The sequence below is a fragment of the Emys orbicularis genome, chromosome 8, assembly GCF_028017835.1.
Source record: "Emys orbicularis isolate rEmyOrb1 chromosome 8, rEmyOrb1.hap1, whole genome shotgun sequence".
NCBI lineage: Eukaryota > Metazoa > Chordata > Testudines > Emydidae > Emys > Emys orbicularis.
Genome location: NC_088690.1, coordinates 58810323 through 58834100, shown reverse-complemented (window position 1 = coordinate 58834100; position 23778 = coordinate 58810323). Strand labels below are relative to the sequence as shown.

Here is a 23778-nt window from a genome sequence, read left to right as displayed (position 1 = left end):
TGTGCAATGTTATGCACATGGCTTCAAAAAGCTCCCTTGAACATATACTTGCCCAAGGACTAAGCCTACTAGCCTAGATGAAAAATAGTGTCACCTCAGTACTCCTGCCATTGGCACATATTCAACCCCTCTTCTATAAACCTTAAATAAATAAATTCCGCCCTCATAGCGCACACACATCCTAGAATACTAAAAGAGCTGACTGGGATATCTGAGCCATCAGCAAATCTTCAAAAAGTCATGGAAGCCAGGAGAGATTTTAGAGGACTGGAAAAGGGCAAATATAGTGCCAATCTATAAAAAGAAAACAAGGACAATCCAGGGAATTACAGGCCAGTCAGCTTAATTTCAGATAATGGAGCAAATAATCAATCAAATTGCAAACACCTAGAAGATAATAAAGTGATAAGTTACAGTCATCATTGATTTGTCAAGAAAAATTGTGTCAAACCAACCTAACAGCTTTCTTTGACGGTAACAGTCCTTGTAGATGGGAGGAAAGCAGTAGATGTGGTGTATCTTGACTTTAGCAAGACTTTTGATACTGTCTCGCATGACCGTCTCATAAACAAACTAGGGAAATACAACCTAGATGGGGGGTGCATGATTGATTGGAAAACAGTTCATAGAGAGTAGTTACCAGTGGTTCACAGTCAAGCTGAAAGGGCATATCAAGTGGGGTCCCATAGGGATTGGTCCTGGGTCTGGTTCTGTTCAATATCTTCATTAATGATTTAGATAATGGCATAGAGAGTACACTTATAAAGTTTGCGGACGATACCAAGCTGGGAGGGATTGCGAGTGTTTTGGAGGATAGAATTAAAATTCAAAATGATCTGGACAAGCTGGAAAAATGGTCTGAAGTAAATAGGATGAAATTCAATAAGGACAAATGCAAAGTACTCTACTTAGGAAGGAACAATCAATTGCACACATACAAAATGGAAAATGACTGCCTAGGAAGAAGTACTGTGGAAAGGGATCTGGGGTCATAGTGGATCACAAGCTGAATATGAGTCAACAGTCTAACACTTGCAAAAAAAGCAAACATCATTCTGGGATGTATTAGCAGGAGAGTTGTAAGCAAGACACGAGAAGTACCGTATATATTCGTTCATATGCCGAATTATTTTAGTAAAAAAGGGAAGCACCAGAGAAGGGGGTCGGCTTATGAACGGGTATAGAGAGGGAGAGATGGGACACAGCCCCTCCCCCCAACAGAGGGAGCAAGAAAAGGCAGCACAGCCAGCAGAGCCAGGAGGGAAGAGGCGGGGCCAGAGTCTCTCCGCTTCTGGCCACGCTGCTCTCCCCCCAGCCTTCGAAGCAGCTGCAGCTCCGGGCCTGGGAGGCTGCAGCCATGCTGCTCAGCCCTGCCCCCCAGAGCAGGCTGTGGCCGCGCTGCCTGGCCCGCTGGAGCAGGCTGTGGCTGCGCCGCCCGGTCTGGTCCACCGGAGCAGGCTGCGGCCGCACTGCCCAGCCTGCCGGAGCAGCTCCAGCCAGGCCAGAGACATCCTCCCAAGATAAGGTGGGAAGGGATGTGATGGGGAGAGTGTGGGGGTCCTGGGCTAGGGGTGGGGTCACGTGGGGGGTGGTCACAGGGGTTACTCCCCTGACTCCCAGCTTTCCCCATCCCCCCCCCAAAAAATTTCCCCCCCAGTTGCTGTCCCAGCCCGTCAGGGTAAGCAGCTGGCACACCGGGACACTTTGTTTACTTAGGTTTACCTCCGTGCCTGCGGATGCTCAAGGTAAACAAACCATCTTGGCCCACCAGTGGCTTATCCTGATGGCCCGGGAGCCAAAGTTTGCTGACCCCTGAATTATAGGGTCGGCTTATGAACGGGTTATAAAATTTTTCCATTTTTACTTATCCATTTTGTCGGCTTATAAACGAACCGGCTTATGATCGAGTACATATGGTAATTCTTCTGCTCTATTCTGTGCTGATTAGGTCTCCACTGGAGTATAGTGTTCAGTTCTGAGCGCCATGTTTCAGGAAATTGGAAGAAGTCCAGAGGAGAGCAACAAAATGATTAAAGGTCTAGAAAACATGATGAGGGAAGATTGAAAAAATTGGGGTTTTTTTAGTCTGGGATAAAGAAGACTGAGGGGGGACATGACAACAGTTTTCAAATATGTAAAAGGTTGTTACAAGGAGGAGGGAGAAAAATTGTTCTCGTTAATCTCTAAGGATAGGAGAAGAAGCAATGGGCTTAAATTGCAGTAAGGGAGGTTTAGGTTAGATATTAGGAAAAACTTCCTAACTGTCAGGGTAGTTAAGCACTGGAACAAACTGCCTAGGGAGGTTGTGGAATCTCCATCACTGAAGGTTTTTAAGAGCACATTAGACAAGCACCTGTCAGGGATGGTCTAGATAATACTTGGTCCCTGCTTTGAGTGCAGGGGACTGGACTAAAAGACCTCTCAAGGTCCCTTCCAGTTCTGTGATTCTGTAGGTTTTTGCGAACAGGGCTGCTAACAGGGAGTTTCGCAAGGGAGTTCTCCAGGTGAAGGAGGAGCAAATACAGCACCCTTGGGGTAAGTGGCTGTCTGTAGTTTGTGTTTGGGGGTTACTTGCTGTGTGCTGAGCTTGTGTTTGTCTGTCCGTTTGGTTGGTTGTTTGAAGGACCATGTGCTGTGGCTGGCAGTTGGAAGCTGTGAGCTTCAAAGTAAGGTTTGAAAGCTAGAAGCCTCTGTTAATTGGCTGAGCCTTAGTGGGCAGGGCTATCAAGAAGGCCAGGGTTTTATAAAGCAGTGAGCAAGCGACCCGACCAGGGAGCTTTGCGACCAGGGCTGCTAACAGGGAGTTTCGCAAGGCAGTTTGGAAGGGGAGTGGGAAGGGGGCAAGGTTCACTTGCCGTTCTTTAAAACCTGTAAACTAAACTACATTCAAAACTTCTTGATTTAAACAAAACCCCTTCATTAACTTAGGTAGCTGTAGGAGAGAATGCAGGCAGAAGCCCAGCAGCAGAGTGGGAGCTATCCAGTTTATTGCGCTGAGTGCAGCATGTATGATTACCTGCCCTGTGGGCAGGTGGCGTATGTGTGCATTTGGTGCAAGGAGCTCCTGGCCCCCAGAGACCGCGTACGGGCTTTGGAGGCCAAGGTGGCAGAACTGGAGGAGCTAAGGGAGGCAGAGAGGTATGTTGATGAGGCTTTCCAGGACACTGTAGAATTGTCCCACCTCCGGTTAGACAGCCCCTGCGCTGTTGAGGAGGATGAAAGGCCCAGGGAAGTAGAGCAGTCAACGGGAACAGGGAAACCTTCCCATAGTTGGGATCCTCCTTCCAGATGGTGTTAGGGTATCCTCTCGCACTGAGGTTACCTCTCCGGGGGAGGGAACTCCAGTCACTAGGAAAAGGCAGGTGTTAATAATGGGAGATTCAATCATTAGAAACATAGCTAGCTGGGTTTGTGATGACCGGGAGAACCGTATGGTGACTTGCCTGCCTGGTGTGAAGGTTGCGGATCTCTCGAGGCATCTAGATAGACTTATGTGTAGTGCTGGGGAGGAGCTGGTGGTTGTGGTACATGTAGGTACCAATGATATAGGGAAGGGTAGGAGAGACATCCTGGAGGCCAAATTTAGGCTGCTAGGGAAGAGACTGAAATCCAGGACCTCTATGGTGGCATTCTCAGAAATGCTCCCAGTTCCACACGCAGGGCCAGGTAGGCAGGCAGAGCTTCAGAGTCTCAGTGCGTGGATGAGACGATGGTGTAGAGAGGAGGGGTTTAGATTCATTAGGAACTGGGGAAACTTTTGGGTTAGGGAGAGCCTATACAGGAGAGATGGGCTCCACCTAAACCAAAGTGGAACCAGACTGCTGGCACTTAACGTTAAAAAGGTTGCAGAGCAGTTTTTAAACTAGGAGATGGGGAAAAGCCGACTGCTGCAGAGGAGCACGTGGATCGGACAGAGACTTCTCTTAGAGGAGAGTCTATTGATAGAGATTCTCTAGGTTTTAGTCAGGAGGAGAGGATGGAAGAGAATAATGTAAGGGCCAGATCAGACAAGAAACATTCACATAAAAAAGAATGGGACACATTAGAAAAGGGCAGACAAATAAACAGTGACAAGTTTTTAAAGTGCTTGTACATAAATGCTAGAAGTCTAAATAATAAGATGGGTGAACTAGAGTGCCTTGTGATAAAGGAGGATATTGATATAATAGGCATCACAGAAACCTGGTGGACTGAGGACAATCAATGGGACACAATCATTCCGGGGTACAAAATATATCGGAAGGACAGAACAGGTCGTGTGGGGGGTGGGGGTGGCACTATATGTGAAAGAAAATGAAGAATCAAATGAAGTAAAAATCTTAAGTGAATCCACATGTTCCATAGAATCTCTATGGATAGTAATTTCATGCTCTAATAAGAATATAACATTAGGGATCTATTATCGACCACCTAACCAGGACAGTGATAGTGACGATAAAATGCTAAGGGAAATTAGAGAGGCTATCAAAATTAAGAACTCAATAGTAGTGGGGGATTTCAATTATCCCCATGTTGGCTGGGAACATGTCACCTCAGGACGAAATGCATAGACAAAATTTCTCGATATTTTAAATGACTGCTTCTTGGAGCAGCTGGTACGGGAACCCACAAGGGGAGAGGCAACTCTCGATTTAGTCCTGAGTGGAGCGCAGGAGCTGGTCCAAGAGGTAACTATAACAGGACCGCTTGGAAATAGTGACCATAATATAACAACATTTAACATCCCTGTGCTGGGAAGAACATCTCAACAGCCCAACACTGTGGCATTTAATTTCAAAAAGGGGAACTATGCAAAAACGAGGGGATTAGTTATACAGAAATTAAAAGGTACAGTGACTAAAGTGAAATCCCTGCAAGCTGCATGGACGCTTTTCAAAGACACCATAATAGAGGCCCAACTTAAATGTATACCCCAAATTAAAAAACACAGTAAAAGAACTAAAAAAGAGCCACCATGGCTTAACAACCATGTAAAAGAAGCAGTGAGAGATAAAAAGGCATCTTTTAAAAAGTGGAAGTTAAATCCTAGTGAGGTAAATAGAAAGGAGCATAAACACTGCCAAATTAAGTGTAAAAATGTAATAAGAAAAGCCAAAGAGGAGTTTGAAGAACGGTTAGCCAAAAACTCAAAAGGTAATAACAAAATGTTTTTTAAGTACATCAGAAGCAGGAAGCCTGCTAAACAACCAGTGGGACCTCTGGACAATGGAGATACAAAAGGAGCGCTTAAAGACGATAAAGTCATTGCGGAGAAACTAAATGGATTCTTTGCTTCAGTCTTCACGGCTGAGGATGTTAGGGAGATTCCCAAACCGGAGCCGGCTTTTGTAGGTGACAAATCTGAGGAATTGTCACAGATTGAAGTGTCACTAGAGGAGATTTTGGAATTAATTGATAAACTTAACAGTAACAATTCACCGGGACCAGATGGCATTCACCCAAGAGATCTGAAAGAACTCAAATGTGAAGTTGCGGAACTATTAACTATGGTTTGTAACCTGTCCTTTAAATCAGCTTCTGTACCCAATGACTGGAAGATAGCTAATGTAACACCAATATTTAAAAAGGGCTCTAGAGGTGATCCCTGCAATTACAGACCAGTAAGTCTAACATCAGTACCGGGCAAATTAGTTGAAACAATAGTAAAGAATAAAATTGTCAGACACATAGAAGAACATCAATTGTTGGGCAAAAGTCAACATGGTTTCTGTAAAGGGAAATCGTGTCTTACTCATCTATTAGAGTTCTTTGAAGGGGTCAACAAACATGTGGATAAGGGGGATCCAGTGGACATAGTGTACTTAGATTTCCAGAAAGCCTTTGACAAGGTCCCTCACCAAAGGCTCTTACGTAAATTAAGTTGTCATGGGATAAGAGAGAAGATCCTTTCCTGGATTGAGAACTGGTTAAAAGATAGGGAACAAAGGGTAGGAATAAATGGTAAATTCTCAGAATGGAGAGGGGTAACTAGTGGTGTTCCCCAAGGGTCAGTCCTAGGACCAATCCTATTCAACTTATTCATAAATGATCTGGAGAAAGGGGTAAAAAATGAGGTGGTAAAGTTTGCAGATGATACTAAACTGCTCAAGATAGTTAAGACCAAAGCAGACTGTGAAGAACTTCAAAAAGATCTCACAAAACTAAGTGATTGGGCAACAAAATGGCAAATGAAATTTAATATGTATAAATGTAAAGTAATGCACATTGAAAAAAATAACGCCAACTATACATACAATATGATGGGGGCTAATTTAGCTACAACGAATCAGGAAAAAGACCTTGGAGTCATCGTGGATAGTTCTCTGAAAATGTCCGCGCAGTGTGCAGCGGCAGTCAAAAAAGCAAACAGGATGTTAGGAATCATTAAAAAGGGGATAGAGAATAAGACAGAGAGTATCTTATTGCCCTTATATAAATCCACGGTATGCCCACATCTTGAATACTGCATACAGATGTGGTCTCCTCATCTCAAAAAAGATATACTGGCATTAGAAAAGGTTCAGAGAAGGGCAACTAAAATGATTAGGGGTTTGGAACGGGTCCCATATGAGGAGAGATTAAAGAGGCTAGGACTTTTCAGCTTGGAAAAGAGGAGACTAAGGGGGGATATGATAGAGGTATATAAAATCATGAGTGATGTGGAGAAAGTAAATAAGGAAAAGTTATTTACTTGTTCCCATAATACAAGAACTAGGGGCCACCAAATGAAATTAATGGGCAGCAGGTTTAAAACAAATAAAAGGAAGTTCTTCTTCACACAGCGCACAGTCAACTTGTGGAACTGCTTGCCTGAGGAGGTTGTGAAGGCTAGGCCTATAACAGCGTTTAAAAGAGAACTGGATAAATTCATGGATATTAAGTCCATTAATGGCTATTAGCCAGGATGGGTAAGGAATGGTGTCCCTAGCCTCTGTTTGTCAGAGGGTGGAGATGGACGGCAGGAGAGAGATCACTTGATAATTACCTGTTAGGTTCACTCCCTCTGGGGCACCTGGCATTGGCCACTGTCGGTAGACAAGATACTGGGCTAGATGGACGTTTGGTCTGACCCAGTATGGCCATTTTTATGTTTTTATGTTCTAGGTTGAATCATTTCTACCCCATCTCTTTCCAGGCTGTCTGCTCTCAGCATGCTGCCCAAAGAGATGGCATTTACCTTCCTGGGTGCAGATCCCTTTTTTCACTTGAGTCTTCTGTACCTAGATTCTACCTCCCTTTTTTTAAGGCAACAGAAGCTGTGGTCCACTCTACTTCTCACTCTTCCACCCTCCTATAAGAATGTAGCAGCTCTAGCTGTTATAATTCCTTCTTTCTGTAAAATGTGCTGCAGTGCTTGGGCCACTCTGTTCCCAGTCTCCCCCCTTCTCTTCCAGAAAAGCTGCTGAAAACTGCTTTTCCCACTCAGTTCACTTGTGTGGCCAAAACCTATGCATGCCCTGAATCAGTAGATGTTACAAACCCTGATTCTGCACATTTGCATTAAAATACTGCATATAAGAAATTTTGTCAGTCAGCTTCCAAAACAGCCTTATCTTTTGGAATTTTCTTACTTCTGATTGCTTGATACTGCAAACTGTTAACATTCCATTAACAGTTGTTGGGTTTTTAAAAAGAGAGAGAACTGTTGGGATGGAAGATATTGGGAGGTAATTAGCTTGCTGAGCTGATAACCTCTATTAGTGAACCTTGTTAAGTTCATTGCTCTACCCCCAATTCAGTCTGAAAGATCGGTAAGTTCCTTTCTCATCAGTTTGTCTGTGCTGTGCACACATGTCAGATGCAAGTTCCTTTCTCTGCAACTTAGAAGCTTCATTGTCTACTATACATTTTCTGAACTAAGAAATGCTAACTTAAGGAACTGTGCACACATTTTTTTCACTCTTGCCAAACCTAAGCTACTGAAGGGATTTTGCTCAAACTTTCCAGGGGTGGGAAGGAATCACCTTCAAAGCAGAAACCAAGTATAGAAAATTTCAGCTGAAATAGGGAAACATTTGAAAAGTGTAAAAAGCAACAGAGGGTCCTGTGGCACCTTTAAGACTAACAGAAGTATTGGGAGCATAAGCTTTCGTGGGTAAGAACCTCACTTCTTCAGATGCAAGTGACTTGCATCTGAAGAAGTGAGGTTCTTACCCACGAAAGCTTATGCTCCCAATACTTCTGTTAGTCTTAAAGGTGCCACAGGACCCTCTGTTGCTTTTTACAGATTCAGACTAACACGGCTACCCCTCTGATATTTGAAAAGTGGTGAGCATATAAAAATAAATAAATGGAGATATCCCATCTCCTAGAACTGGAAGGGACCTTGAAAGGTCATCGAGTCCAGCCCCCTGCCTTCACTAGCAGGACCAAGTACTGATTTTTGCCCCAGATCCCTAAGTGGCCCCCTCAAGGATTGAACTCACAACCCTGGGTTTAGCAGGCCAATGCTCAAACCACTGAGCTATCCCTCCCCCCGCCCCAATTTAAAAAAAAATCTTCAGTTTTAAGAATGTTATTCTTTGCTGGAGTTGAAATTAAAATGGGGACATAATTTAAACTTTTGCAACTTTCGTTATATTAGGTAACATTAAGTGCCCATTGTAATAAACAAAGTAATTGTTTCCATGAGTCATCTAATAGGTGTTGCTGATTGGCATCTAGAAATCCATACTTTTCAGAGGTTTTCTGGTGTGTGTAAAAGTTAGTTTATCTCAGCAAATGTTGAAACCATTGTTATGCTGACCACTATAGTTTAAGCTGCATAAATGATGGTCACAAATGTTAAAATTGGTAGATTTTTACACAGTGAATAGCATTCTCTCTGATTTAAGAAACTCACAGACATTCATACTGTATACTTCATGTGATGATCACTACAGAGTTATTTCAAACCTAGTTTGTGGTGTTTTTACTGTTGTGTTTCTAATGTTGACTTTCTTTTGTGGTAGGGAGACTTATGGTGCACCATCTTATCAAAGTGCTAGTCAATTGGAGGCAAAATGTTTGCTGTCTGGTTTAGACCGTAATGAAGCACAGGATAAGACTGAAGGAATGAGCTGTATGATATATGACAGGAATGAAAGTGACTTACATAACAGAAATTTTGAAAGCCCACGTTCTTCTGCTGCAGATGACACAGTTGTTAGGTATTTGAATGACCGACCAGCAATTGATGCTTTGCAGAACATTGAGTCTCTTTTTAAAGCTGTAACCCCTACAAGATCAGAGGAGGAAAAGACTAATGGATCCAGAAGAGATGAGAGCAGCACTAAAACTCCTTTGAGTAGCACAGCCCAGGATGCTGAACTGAAAGGGATAAGGCTGGCAGAATCTTCTCCTTCCTCCACTAGTACTTCTAGTGCCCACAGGCTGGAAATCTTAAAACGGCGGCAGCATGATGCTAAATTGCATGATGCTAAATTGGAGAAGCTGAAGGAGCGGATTAGGAAGCAATGGGAGCATTCGGAAGAATTAGGCAGCAAGGGACAACTTCTGGGATATGCCGAGCAGCCCGTAGTGGTAACAAATGTGGAGAACGCAGTGACGCCAAAAGTCAGAAAAGTGGCAGTTGCACCCCCTGCTCCAACATATAAAGGTATGTAGACCCTCTATCTCATGTTATTTACGTGTAGGGAGAGAGAGAGAGAGAAAGGAGAGTTTTTGTGCAGCGTGTCAAAATATGGGAATTGGCTTGTGACTTCTGTCTGTTTGGGTAGAAATCGTTTAAATATGACCACAGGCAAGAAATTATGCCATCTAAAGTACACCTTCAGTATATTTTACATCATTTATAATTCCTCCTGCACCTTCTCCCCAGTCAAAATAGAAAATTAGAGCATGCCATCTCATTACTCTCTTAGGTTACCTGCATACTAAATGCATTTTCGTGTAGTCCTGTGCAGCGTTTGGCAATTTATATATGTTGAAATTTTTTTTTGTTCTAATCACTTCATCAAAGGTACGTTAAACACCAACTGCATTTAAAACAGTTTAAAGGTTTGAAGCAAAAGCCAGGAAGTGCAAGGTTAAGCTTTTTCACTTAAGTATTTCACCATGAACACAAAGAATTAAGATCATGTATTTGTCCTAACTTCAGGCTCCCATAATTTCTATGAGTCTAGAATGGCAATGGTGGTGTTCTAACATCGTTTCTTAATAAAATTTACACTTTTTTTACAAAGAGAAAAATGCAGAAACCTCAAAAGGTACAATTATTGACATTAACCAAAACATCCTTCAGAGTTCAGGTAATCCAATATGGGTCCTCTTTAGATTATATGACCGTATTATATTCTTATATACTGTTTAAAAGTATTGTTCACTCATTGAGTGAGTTAGGTTTTTTTTTTAAAGCTGCTGCTGACTATAATGGAAATACAGTCTTGTGCACAAGAGCTTTTTTAATGGAACCTCTTTTAAATTGTTTGTTGCACGTGCACTAGAAATGGGCCCTTTCTGTGAAATTAGGATCTGGCTTTCCCCCTAAACTCAATGATATTTTTGTGAGTGAATAGAGAGTGGGTCTGCCTATAAATACATGTGGAATCCACTCCAAAGATTAAGGGTGCCTAGGCCCCTCTTTGTGCACAGTAGCTTCTTTTGAAATCTAACATCTTGGTTAGTTTACACACTTCTCTGAAATCTCTAAACATGAATCCTGGTCTTTTACTCTCTAAATCTGAGACATGGAATAGGTATGAATTTCTGATAAGACTTGGAAAATCAGGCCTTATTTGTATTTTTGGTAATGCTCCTTGTTAAGCTAGTGCTTGTCAACTGCTTGCGGTGTAGTACTTTCTCCTAATGTAATTTACCTTGGCAACTGAAAACAGCCTTTTAGGCACCATATAAAAGATATGTCTATATTACAAAGATAAGTCAACCTATGTTAGGTCGACTTACAGCCACCGCATTAATTACTGCAGTGGCTGGTGTCCACACTACCCTCTTTCTGTCCGTGGTGCGTGCCCTCACAAGGAGTGCTTCCACCATCTGCAGAGGGGCCATGTGGGGGACTGAGAGCCAGGGCTCTTAGCTCCACGTAGCTCCCCACCGAGAGCCCAGCTGCTCCCCAGGGCTTCTTGCCTTCCCGCTCCCACCTGGGAGTGGCGGGGCAGCTGCCTGGGGCATCTTGCCTCCTGCGGGGAGATCTGCGCTCGGAGACTGGTCAGCTGCTGTGCTCCCAGCGGGAAGCCAGGACCCTGGGAGGTGGCAGGGCTCCCACTGGGGAGTTGGGAGCCTGGGTGGCACCCCGGCTTGAAGCAGAGACCAGGCAGCAGCCGTCTTGGGAGCCAGGAGTTGGCTTTCTTGTCAATTTGGAGCTGTGAAACTGACAAGAATGACAGCCAAAATCTGATGTAAGGAACTCAGTGTCTACATAGACCTAACTACACCGACGTAAAATCTATACCTCTCAGTGAGGTGATTTTATTATGTTGGCATAGCAGGGGAGTTACATCAGCGGGAGGAGCATTTCAGTGTGTACATCTCCACTGTTTTGTCAACAAAACTGTGTAGTGTAGACAAGGCCTAATAGCACAATTTTTTTTCCTCAAGGTTTTTAAAGTATTCTGCAAAATCTAGATAAAACTCTGTTTATCGTAGGTTTCAATCCTGCTGAGACAAAGATTCGCACTCCTGATGGAAAGGTGTGGCATGAAGAGGAATTTCATAACATCAGTAGGGAGTTGTATCGAGATATAGCACTCCAATTAACAGGTGAGAAGCAGATCTAAGCTTATTAATGCACACAGGCTTCTTTGAGAAGCAGCTAGGATTGCTACACACACAACTTAACTGACACAAACGCATGGCAAATGAAAAGTTGAGCTACCTAATAGTGCATATCCTGTATTCCAGTGTTTCTTAAACTTATTTGATCACACCATTCTTTGCATCTGTAGTAGTTTATGCCCCCTGCCACACAAGTAAATACACCAATAAAAAAATCAACATGCAACTCTTGCTAAATATTAAAAACAGGAAGGCATTGATTCAAACAGAGCCACTTAAGTACATAGTAATGTAAATTTTAAGTGAGATGCTGCAGTTTTGGGCACCCAGCCAGCAGCCACCACTCTTCGGCTTCCCAGTTCTGAAGGCAAGACAGAGTGCAGCATAAAATGCGCAGTACCTTTTTTTCTTAAGCTTCCCACACCAGAATACATTCTGTGCCTCCCAGTTTGAGACTCTCTGCTGTACTCCATCCACAGGCACTAGAACTGGTTGAAAAAACTTTTGCCCCCCTGCAAAACATTTTTAACTAACAGGATTTTTTTTAAATAAGTCAAATGATTGTTTTATTTTGTATTGGGATAAAAAATGCAGATTGAAGTGGAACAATTTGTCATTTAATTTTGAAATTTCCCATTGAAAAATGTCATCAGATCTTTTCCCACAATAAAATTGTTTTTGATGAGACCCCACTTTTTTGTGGTAAAATTTTTCATTTGAAAAAATGCAAACAGTTCTAACAAATGCACACCTTTCAGTTACCACAACTACTACCACAGCTTTAATTCTGCCCCTTCAACACACCTTTTTACCAAATTACCCACTCCCAAAATTAGTTGTGGAGATGTTTTGTGTTGTGGTGTGTTCCGCTATGAGGTAGCTTAACTTCTCCTAAACTGTCAGGAGTGGAAAGTCATGTCATATGCTAATCAAAAGATCACTGGACAGTACAGATACTTCAGGACCCAAAAAGGGACTTTTGTTGTCTTGACAACTCTTATCCCAGGTTCTCTTATAAGGGGTAAATTAAATCAAGCCAGGTATCAATACACGAGAAGTCTCATGGTGCTTCTCCCTCAACTCAAGGGAAACAGAAGGTTCAGCTGTATCCAACTTTCAAAAGAGGAGGAGGAGTGGAAAAGTTTTTCCAGTAAGAAGGGTACCAGGGTAACTCTTCCCACAATCACATGTTGCTATGTAACTCTTCCCTAAAGAAGGGAGACAAAAAAGGTGAACTAGCAGGAAATGAAAAAAACATTGTCATCATGTGCCATGATTTTTTTCCCTTACAGCACTCCTACATCGGTTTTGTCTGTTGTGAGGATTAGATAGGATCTTGGGGATTTTATAATTTACTTGTTTGTTTCTTTACTGCTGCTTTGTTAACAATAATTTGATTTCAGGGGTTTGAGTTTTTTACAAGGGCTTGGCTTTGCTTATTTTACACTACCAAATGAACTTTTTTCTTTCAATGTTTAATAAATACACACACAAAAAAGGGGGGGGGGAGGGAACAATGAAAATGTTCAAAACTCAATGCAAGTGAATTGTTTTCAGTAATATCCCTTATTCCCTCTCTTTGTGTAGAGAAAAAACCTTTGCTTGATTGTCTTTTAAATAGCATTAAATGTCCTTGTTGTGGCAGGGGATCAATTTTAGCAATAGTACTCAGGTTTTGTTAAAGCAAATGCTGTTTCTTAAGACAAATGCATACAAAGGACAAAAAGAAAACAGTAACCAAAGATGCTAAAATGTAGCCTGGCTTTGCTTACAGTTCAGTTGCTGAAAGACCACAAGTATAGCACATGCCCATTTGGCCACTCCAAGTCCTTGGCTTTACTCCTCCTGGCTCTGGAAAATGTTTGGCTGCTGTAGATTGTCTTTACTTTCCTCTGGCAAGTCTGTAGGATATTTTTACTGAGATAAGGCTGCTTTTTAGTTTGTCAGACTGGCTACAGCAAAATGATACGGTTAAATAGCTTCTGATTCACTTAGCCAGGGAAAAAGAAGAGATGAGAGGAATAAAGTGGCTATGGAAATTGACACACTAAGAGGGTGTAATGAGGATCTTAGGCTTTCATCTCGGGAGTTGCTTGGATCATACCAAAGATAAAATGTTGTCCAAATACCTGTTCTTATCTGGTCAGAACATATTTCAGGCAAAGGAAAAGGACCAATGGTGTAATAGTAAATCTTTGGGCCCCAGTGTTAATGATGTTGGCTGAAGTAATGGTGGTCGTGATCCGTCTTCCTTCACACTCAGAACTTGCTGCCAAGCTGAAGAAGTTGACAAGTGATCCTCACAAAAATGTCCAGAAAGAACAACAATCTATTTTTATCAAAATTACCCAGTCAAAACAAGCTTTCAATGGTCCACATATGTATATTCTGCCATATTTGTAACTTCACCAGGAGCCTTGAAGGCTCCTAATTTAAGTGGTGTTTTTAGTTCAAACAAGCTTAATTTGCATTTGAATAACTTTATTGAATTATGTGCTTTTTGAAATATTTTTGTCACTTTTACTTGTCAAAAAGATTGTTTACATCTTTCACCCACTTAAGATGTTTCAAGATTTTAACCCAGGGTAGGTTTCAACACATGTCCCAGTAGATGCCATCTCTGTTCAGAAATGGTCATTTTAAGTATAGTCCTTCCCTAAGCTCCAAAATGTTAAGCCTATACAACAGTCATTTTCTAACACCTTCCCCTCCACACAGAGAGAGAGAGAGAGAGAGAGAGAGAGACTCTCTCTCTCACTCACTTCCTATGCATTCTCTTCCAGTAAAATTTGGGATTTCATAGTATCAGAATAATGTAAGTTGTGGTTCTGACATGGGGTTATTAACATTATTGAGAGTAGATCTAGAAATATTGTCATTTCTTTTTCTTTTCTTTTTTTTTGCGGTGCCTTGCTGTTTTAAAAATATGCTGAGATCACATAAATTATCCTGCAAACATCTCCCAACAAAATATAACTGGAGAATTCTGCACAAACTCTCTGGACTTTTATGGCTTTGTTATATAAGTATTAAAGATCCATTTTGCCTGTGAGAGACTGTTCAGTTTCTAAAATTCAAAGGTCTTTTATCACTAAGCCTGTTCTTTAATGAATTTCAAAATGATTTAATGTAATTATTTTTTTCTCTTAATGTATTTAAAAATCAGCACAAGAAAACAATCTAAACTCTTTACAAAGTCAGTTGGGGCTCACTTTGAGAACGATAAGCAAAACTTAGCTTTTCCCAGCTCTGTCCTAAAATCTTGTGGAACCCTTCTTAGCTATGTGTTATCTATCTGCTCTTGACCTTTCCACTCAAATTCACATTTGTTATCCTAGTGTTTTGGAAATGTTCTTTTAGATGTACCTTCACAATATCCCACAGCGGATGACTGCTATCCCCAGATGATGATGATGTTGTGAGGTTTTTCTAATTGTGATAGTGGCCACATGTATCCTACTCAGTGGGAATGTTGATTCTGAATCCCACCCTTGGGTTCATCTCTATCAACTAAACACATGTTAAAATAAATCTTGTCCTGTCTACGCTAGAGTTTAAAACAATGTGTTAAAACACTTTAGCTAAATGCATTTTAAAATACCATATTTATCTTAGTCTACCCATGCCCATTGGTAACAATGCACTGACTCGGATTTGGTTCACTTTTTGAATGCTTTCTTTGCAGCCATAAGGGCTAAGGCTTAAGTCTTTTTTTTAAATGAAAGCTTAAATGATGCAGAACAATTTTGAATCAGTGAATATGTCTACACAGCAAACACACACCCTGGCTGGCCTGGGTCAGCTGACTCAGGCTCAGGCTGCAGGGCTGTAAAATTGCGGTGTAGATGAGCCAGAGTCAGCTGACACGGGCCAGCAGTGGGTGTTTAATTGCAGTGTAGACATACCCAGTGGGTGTATTCTGTGGAAAATTCTGCAGGCACAATTGCAGAAAGTACAATGCTCTGCTATTTAGTCTATCACATTTTGATGGATTGGTTGGGAGCCAAGGATTAAATGTGCTAGCATGCATAATGTAAAGGAAGAGGGTCATGTATTCAACAATGAAGGAGCTAGACGTAGCCCATTCAGGTGGAGCATTAATATGTACTTTGTAAAACTTACTTTGTCCTTTAGTAGAATAAAAAAGCAACATTACCTCAGATATGCCAAACTATTAACGTGACTTCTAAACCCCAAAGTGAACTTCCTAACGATCTGTTATGGCTGTTATCTGTGCATACTTATGGCTTTGCATTTTTCTAGTATTTATGTAAACAGTCTTTGAGGCAAAATGTTCATTCTGTGTGTGTTTGGGCAAAGCTATAAGGGTAAGCCTAAGCAATGCATTGTGGAGTCTAACCTGTGGGCCTTGGAGTAGCAATAGAATTCTACCTACCGATGGTCGTGGTACATGTAGGTACCAGTGACATGGAGAAGGATAGGAGAGAGATCCTGGAGGCCAAATTTAGGCTGCTAGGTAAGAGATTGAAGTCCAGGACCTCCATGGTAGCATTCTCTGAAATGCTTCCAGTTCCACGCGCAGGGTCAGTTAGACAGGCAGAACTGCAGGGTCTCAATGCTTGGATGAGACGATGGTGTAGAGAGGAGGGGTTTAGATTTATTAGGAACCGGGGAAGCTTTTGGGAGAGGGTGAGCCTATACAGGAAGAATGGGCTCCACCTAAACCGAAATGGAACCAGATTGCTGGCGCTTAAAATTAAAAAGGTCGTAGAACAGTTTTTAAACTAAGGGTTGCGGGAAAGCTGACATGTGCGGAGGAGCATGTGGTTCGGACATCCCTTAGGGAATCTCCATTTATAGATCCTCCCCAATGTCCTAATAAGGAGGAGAGGATGGAAAATGATAAAATACAGGGAGGATCTGATGAGAAATAGTCAAATGAAAAAAAGTCCCATTCAATTACGTCATGCAATGGGGACAGCCAAAAAATGACAAGTTTTTAAAATGCTTATATACCAATGCTAGAAGTCTAAATAATAAAATGGGTGAACTAGAGTGCCTAGTATTAAATGAGGATATTGATATAATAGGCATCACAGAAACCCGGTGGAATGAGGATGATCAATGGGACACAGTAATACCAGGGTACAAAATATATCGGAAGGACAGAACAGGTTGTGCTGGTGGGGAAGTGGCACTATATGTGAAAGAAAGCGTAGAATCAAATGAAGTAAAAATCTTAAATGAACTAAATTGTACTATAGAATCTCTATGGATAGTAATTCCATGCTTGAAAAATAAGAATATAGCAGTAGGGTTATATTACAGATCACCTGACCAGGATGGTGTTAGTGACTCTGAAATGCTCAGGGAGATTAGAGAGGCTATTAAAATAAAAAACTCAATAATAATAATAATAATAATAATAATGGGGGATTTCAACTATCCCCATATTGACTGGGTACATGTCACCTCAGAAAGGGATGCTGAGATAAAGTTTCTTAACACCTTAAATGACTGCTTCTTGGAGCAGCTAGTCCTGGAACCCACAAGAGGAGAAGAAATTCTTGATTTAGTCCTAAGTGGAGCACAGGATCAGGTCCAAGAGGTGAATATAGCCGGACCGCTTGGTAATAGTGACCATAATATAATTAAATTTAACATCCCTGTGGTGGGGAAAACTCCACAGCTGCCCAACACTGTAGCATTTAATTTCAGAAAGGGAAACTACACAAAAATGAGGAGGTTAGTGAAACAGAAATTAAAAGGTACAGTACCAAAAGTAAAATCCCTGCAAGCTGCGTGGAAACTTTTTAAAGACACCATAATAGAGGCTCAACTTAAATGTATAGCCCAATTTAAAAAACATAGTAAAAGAACCCAAAAAGAGCCACCGTGGTTAAACAACAAAGTAAAAGAAGCAGTGAGAGGCAAAAAGGCATCCTTTAAAAACTGGAAGATAAATCCTAATGAGGAAAATAGAAAAGAGCATAAAATCTGGCAAATTAAGTGTAAAAATATAATTAGAAAGACCAAAAAAGAATTTGAATAACAGCTAGCCAAAGACTCCAAAAGTAATAGCAAAACATGTTTTTAAATACATCAGAAGCAGAAAGCCTGCTAAACAACCAGTGGGGCCACTGGACAATCGAGATGCTAAAGGAGCACTCAAAGATAAGGCAATTGCGGAGAAACTAAATGAATTCTTTGCATCGGCCTTCACTATTGAGGATGTGAAGGAGATTCCCAAACCTGAGCCATTCTTTTTGGGTGACAAATCTGAGAAACTGTCCCAAATTGAGGTGTCATTAGAGGAGGTTTTGGAACAAATTGATAAACTAAACAGTAATAAGTCTCCAGGACCTGATGGTATTCACCCAGGAGTTTTGAAGGAACTCAGATGTGAAATTGCAGGACTACTAACTGTCATCTGTAACCTATAATTTAAATCAGCTTCTGTACCAAATGACTGGAGGATAGCTAATGCGATGCCAATTTTTAAAAAGGGCTCCAGAGGTGACCCTGGCAACTACAGGCCAGTAAGCCTCATTTCAGTACTAAATTGGTTGAAACTATCGTAAAGAACAAAATTGTCAGACACATAGATGAATGTAATTTGTTGGGAAATAGTCAACATGGTTTTTGTAAAGGGAAATCATGCCTCACCAATCTACTAGAATTCTTTGAGGGGGTCAACAAGCATGCGAACAAAGGAGATCCAGTGGATACAGTGTATTTAGATGTTCAGAAAGCCTTTGACAAGGTCCCTCACTAAAGGCTCTTAAGCAAAATAAGCAGTCATGGGATAAGAGGGAAGGTTCTCTCATGGATTGGTAACTGGTTAAAAGATAGGAAACAAAGGGTAGGAATAAATGGTCAGTTTTCAGAATGGAGAGAGGTAAATAGTGGTGTCCCCCAGGGATCTGTACTGGGACCAGTCCTATTTAACATATTCATAAACGATCTGGAAAAAGGGGTAAACAGTGAGGTGGCAAAATTTGCAGATGATACAAAACTACTCAAGATAGTTAAGTCCCACGCAGACTGCGAAAAGCTACAAAAGGATCTCACAAAACTGGGTGACTGGACAACAAAATGGCAGATGAAATTTAATGTTGATAAATGCAAAGTAATGCACATTGGAAAACATAATCCTAACTATATATATATACAGTGATGGGGTCTAAATTAGCTCTTACCACTCAAGAAAGAGATCTTGGAGTCATCGTGGATAGTTCTCTGAAAACATCCACTCAATGTGCAGCAGCAGTCAAAAAAGTGAACAGAACGTTGGGAATCATCAAGAAAGGGATAGACAATAAGACAGAAAATATATTGCCTCTATATAAATCCATGCTACTCCCACACCTTGAATACTGCGTGCAGATGTGGTCAGGGGCAGCTCCAGGCACCAGCGCAGCAAGCGCGTGCGGGGGGCGGCCTGCCGGTCGCTGTGGGGGCAGCAGTCAGGCAGCCTTCGGCGGCGTGCCTGCGGGAGGTCCAAGAAGCCATGGGACTGGTGGACCTCCCACAGACGCGCCGCCGAAAGCCGCTTGACTGCCGTGCTTGGGGCGGCAAAATACATAGAGCCGCCCCTGGATGTGGTCGCCCCATCTCAAAAAAGATATTTTGGAATTGGAAAAGGTTCAGAAAAGGGCAACAAAAATGATTAGGGGTATAGAACGGCTTCCATATGAGGAGAGATTAATGAGGCTGGGACTTTTCAGCTTGGAAAACAGGTGACTAAGGGGGGATATGATAGAGGTCTATAAAATCATGAGTGGTCTAGAGAAAGTAAATAAGGAAGTGTTATTTACTCCTTCTCATAATACAAGAACAAGGGGCCACCAAATGAAATTAATAGGCAGTAGGTTTAAAACAAACACAAGAAAGTATTTTTTTCACGCAACGCACTGTCAACCTCTGGAACTCCTTGCCAGAGGGTGTTGTGAAGGCCAATACTATAACGGGGTTCAAAAGGGAGCTAGATAGATTCATGGAAGATCGGTCCATCAATGGCTATTAGCGAGGATGGGCAGGAATGGTGTCCCTCGCCTCTGTTTGCCAGAAGCTTGGATTGGGTGACAGGGCATGGATCACTTGATGATAACCTGTCTGTTCATTCCTTTTGGGGCACGTGCCATTGGCCACTGTCAGAGGACAGGATACTGGGCTCGATGGACCTTTGATCTGACCCAGTATGGCGGTTCTTATGTTCTTATATACCTAGCTCTTTCTATAGCAGATGGAACTGCTGGATTCTAAGGTAGTGGGTATGACCTAGGGAGTGATCATGCTGCATTCTCTGACTAATCCCCACTTAATCAGGGTAAATGCTGAAGCAAGTTTGCTTCTGAGTTTTATTTTTCCTTCCCATGGGGTATCAACTAACAGTTCACACATACTGTCTGCTTTTCAGAGGATTCAACAGGGAAAGAGAAACCCCCTGAGAAAAGCAAGGAGAAGAAAGCAACCAGACCAGTGCGCAAGGTCCAAAAGCTAACCAGGTCATCAAGCCCAGATTCCAAACCAGGTGAACAGTAGTACTCTTGACATAGGCTTCTTTCTAGATGTGTATGTTCACAGATTAGTTATGCCCAGACTGGTGAAAAAAGATGTAGTTTAAAGGCACCCAGTTGACTTGAACTCTGGTCAGTTGCACAAAATGTCCTAAAGATGATTTGGTATATTATATCAGCCCTGTATCCCCCACCAGTTTTTTTTTTTTTTTTTTTTTTTTCCTGTTTACAAAATTTTCCTTTTCCCTGCTGCTGTGTGCAACTCTCAGAAACAGCAGAAGATTGTATATGTATTTCACAGGGATTGTCTGAGGACATTCACCAGAGCACTGGAGACCAGCAGCAAGAGCAGAACTTCCTTGCTCTCCTCTTCTGCCTGTGACTTCTTTCGTCTCTGTGGAAGAGCCTGTGTGTGTGTGTGTGTGGGGGGGGGGGTGATGTACTTCTCTGGGGTGCAGCCTGAAACTGGGATACCACTGAGCTCTCTGTCTCACCAGCCTGGGCTCCCTCTCTCACTGTGATGCTGTGACAAGCTGAAGACCTCTCCCAGTCCTCTACTCACACGAACATTTACAGGCAGGGACACACCCTATTGAGTTACCTGAATGCTTTTTCCAGCCACTTATGGACCAACAATACGCAGGCTCCAGCCACTTCCCCCGCCCAGCTCCCAAGCCTAGGAACCCACAGCTGTACCATCTTGCCATTGTCAGAAGCCTGACCAGTGTAAGTTATTTATCCAGTTCGCCCCTCCCTCAATGTGGAGAGGACATGCACCAGCCTCTGTTCCTGAGCAGATTTCCCTTTACACTTCAAACAACACACTGTTCGAGGTAAAAAAAAATAAAATAAAACAGATTTATTAACTACAGAAAGATAGATTTGAAGTGATTATAAGTAATAAGTGTACAGATCAAAGTAGATTACCTACGCAATAAAACAAAATCGCAATCTAAGTTCTATAAACTAGACAGGATTTGAGTCAAGCAGTGTCTCACCCTGATGGTACAAACAGTTCACCAATTTTCCATACACAGGCTGGGACTACTCCTTTCCAGCCTGGGACCAGCTTCCCAGTCAAAGTCTTTGTTCCTGGGGTGTTTCCAGGTGTTGAGTTGTGGGGGGAGTGAGACCAAGTGATAATGTCACTTTCCCGTTTTATAGCTTCTTCAGTGTGGAGGGAACTTAATTGTCCCAAACAAAGCCTCCAGCACAGTTAGTGGAAAAGTACAGGCACAAGATGGAGACCAGTGTCTAGGGTTACCATATTTCAGCAAGCAAAAAAGAGGATGGGAGGAGCCCCGCCCCCATCCTGCCCTAGCCCTGCCCCTCCCACTTCCCGCCCCCCTCAGAACTCCCAACCCTCCCCCCCGCTCCTTGTCCCCTGACTGCCCCCTCCTGGGACCCCTGCCACTAACTGCCCCCCAGGACTCCACCCCCTACCTAAGCCTCCCTGCCTCTTGTCCCCTGACTGCCCCCTCCTGAGACCCTCCCCCCATCCTAACTGGCCCCCTAGGACCCTACCCCCTACCTGTACCCTGACTGCCCCAACCCTTATCCACACCCCCACCCCCAGACAGACCCCTGGGACTCCCACGCCCCATCCAACCACTCCCCACCCCCTGACAGCCCCCCCCAGAACTCCCGACCCATCTAAACCCCTCTGCTCCCTGTCCCCTGACTGCTCCGATCCCTCTCCCCACTCCTGCCCCCTGACAGCCCCCCCCCCCGCTCCTTGTCCCCTGACTGCCCCCTCCTGGGACCCCTGCTCCTAACTGCCCTCCAGAACCCCATCCCCTACCTAAGCCTCCCTATTCCTTGTCCCCTAACTGCCCCCTCCTAAGACCCCCCCACCCTAACTGCCCCCCAGGACCCTACCTGTACCCTGACTGCCCAAAACCTTATCCACCCCCCCCCCCCGGAAAGCCCCCCCCCCGAACTCCCGACCCCCCCCCCGTCTCTTGACTGCCCCCTCCAAAACCTCCCTGCCCCTTCTCCGACCCCCTGGCCCCCTGATTGTTGGCCTTCGCCTAATGTCTCTGTGAGCTTGCTCAGGAACGGCCTGAGCTATTCGTCCCGGCACGCTGGGCAGCAGTGGGGGAGGAGCTCCAGACTGCCGGAGGCAGTAGTTTTCTCTGCTGCAGGGGAAGCGGAGGAGGGGCTCTCTCTGGCTGTCGGAGCCCCATGTAAGTGGCACTATCCAGCCGGCTGCCCTGTTAGCTGCGCGTGCTCTGCATGGGAGGGGGAAGTCCGGACATTTACAAACTCCCCCCGGACGCTATTTTTAGCTCAAAAAGCCGGACATGTCCAGGGGAATCCGGACGAATGGTAACCCTACCAGTGTCACATAAGTTGGTCACATGCTCTTGCATGCTTCGATGAGTCATAGCAGGGGACATTACCCATATTCTGGCTAGAACATTCAGAGGAAAGTCCATCGGGTGGGGATAAGCTTCTTCCATGGCCCATTGTGTTCATTGATGGCCCATCAACTTGAATAATCTATTCACAATGTGCTGGCTAAACTGGATATAAACTACCTTGTGGGAGTTACCACAGGAGCAAACACATTTGAAATACAGGTACATAGTCAATATTCATAACTTCAGATACAAAAATGATACATGCATACAAATAGGATAATCATATTCAGCAAACCATAACTTTTCCATCAACACCTCGCATGACACATTTTGTACAAGGTTTGTTGCAATTATAACACTGGTGAATACGGGGGTGCCAGGGTGTTGCTTTGGGGTACAGAGTATCACAGTGGGATGCTGCATGTTGCTTTCCTGGTGCCTATCCTATCTCACAGATAGATGCCAGCAATGATGGAGGGGCCATCAGCCTCCACTGCTAATAGGTGGGGGGGGGGGGTCAATGGAACCTGTTGCATTATCCTCCTATGGCCTGATGGATTAGGAATAGAATGAAGGAGTCCCTCTCCTTTTTCCTCATTTCCCCCCCCCCCCTTCCTGTGTACAGGTCCAGGTCTGTGGAGGGAATTGGGAGGTGGAGGGGAACAACTTCCTTCTCCATTGCTTTACCTGTACCCCAACTAAAAAAATGGAGACATTTTTCCTTTAAGTTGTACTAATCTTTGGTATTATAAGTAAGAAAAGTAAATGGAAAACCTTTCAGATAGAATTATTTTTGAATTGAACTTTCATGTCAAATAAGCAATCATCAGGATCAACCCAATCAATATACTAACATAGCTTAAAAAATGCATAAGGCATTTATTTTTGCATATTTAACCTCAGAATGTACTGTGGTCTGTAGTTAGCTCCTTTTTCTTTAACTAGGCTTATAAAGTTAAGCCATATACAAATTTATGTTCCCGAAACTCTTTGGGAGTAAAAGTTAATGTGGCACAATATAGAAATTGTGCACTCAGTATATAGTACTTAGGAGAGTGGTGTGTAAATGTCTCATTTTAGTGATGATGGCTAATAGTTGAAACTGGTATTGAAAGTAAATGTTAGATATGAAGCTGTTTCTTTGTGCTCTGTTGAATTCATGTTGTTCAGGAACTGTGAATGGCTAAACCTCCTCCCTTACATAGAAAGTAGAGTTATCA

General features: G+C 43.0%; 1 protein-coding gene across 1 annotated transcript in view; it reads left to right on the top strand.

The window, feature by feature from the left end:
* CEP350 (centrosomal protein 350) overlaps positions 1–23778 on the top strand; it is a 134953-nt gene that overhangs the window by 7094 nt on the left and 104081 nt on the right. The window contains exons 5-7 of the mRNA XM_065409685.1: positions 8931–9577; positions 11587–11700; positions 20096–20209. Coding sequence (XP_065265757.1) covers positions 8931–9577; positions 11587–11700; positions 20096–20209 — 875 coding nt within the window. The remainder of the gene's footprint in view (positions 1–8930; positions 9578–11586; positions 11701–20095; positions 20210–23778) is intronic.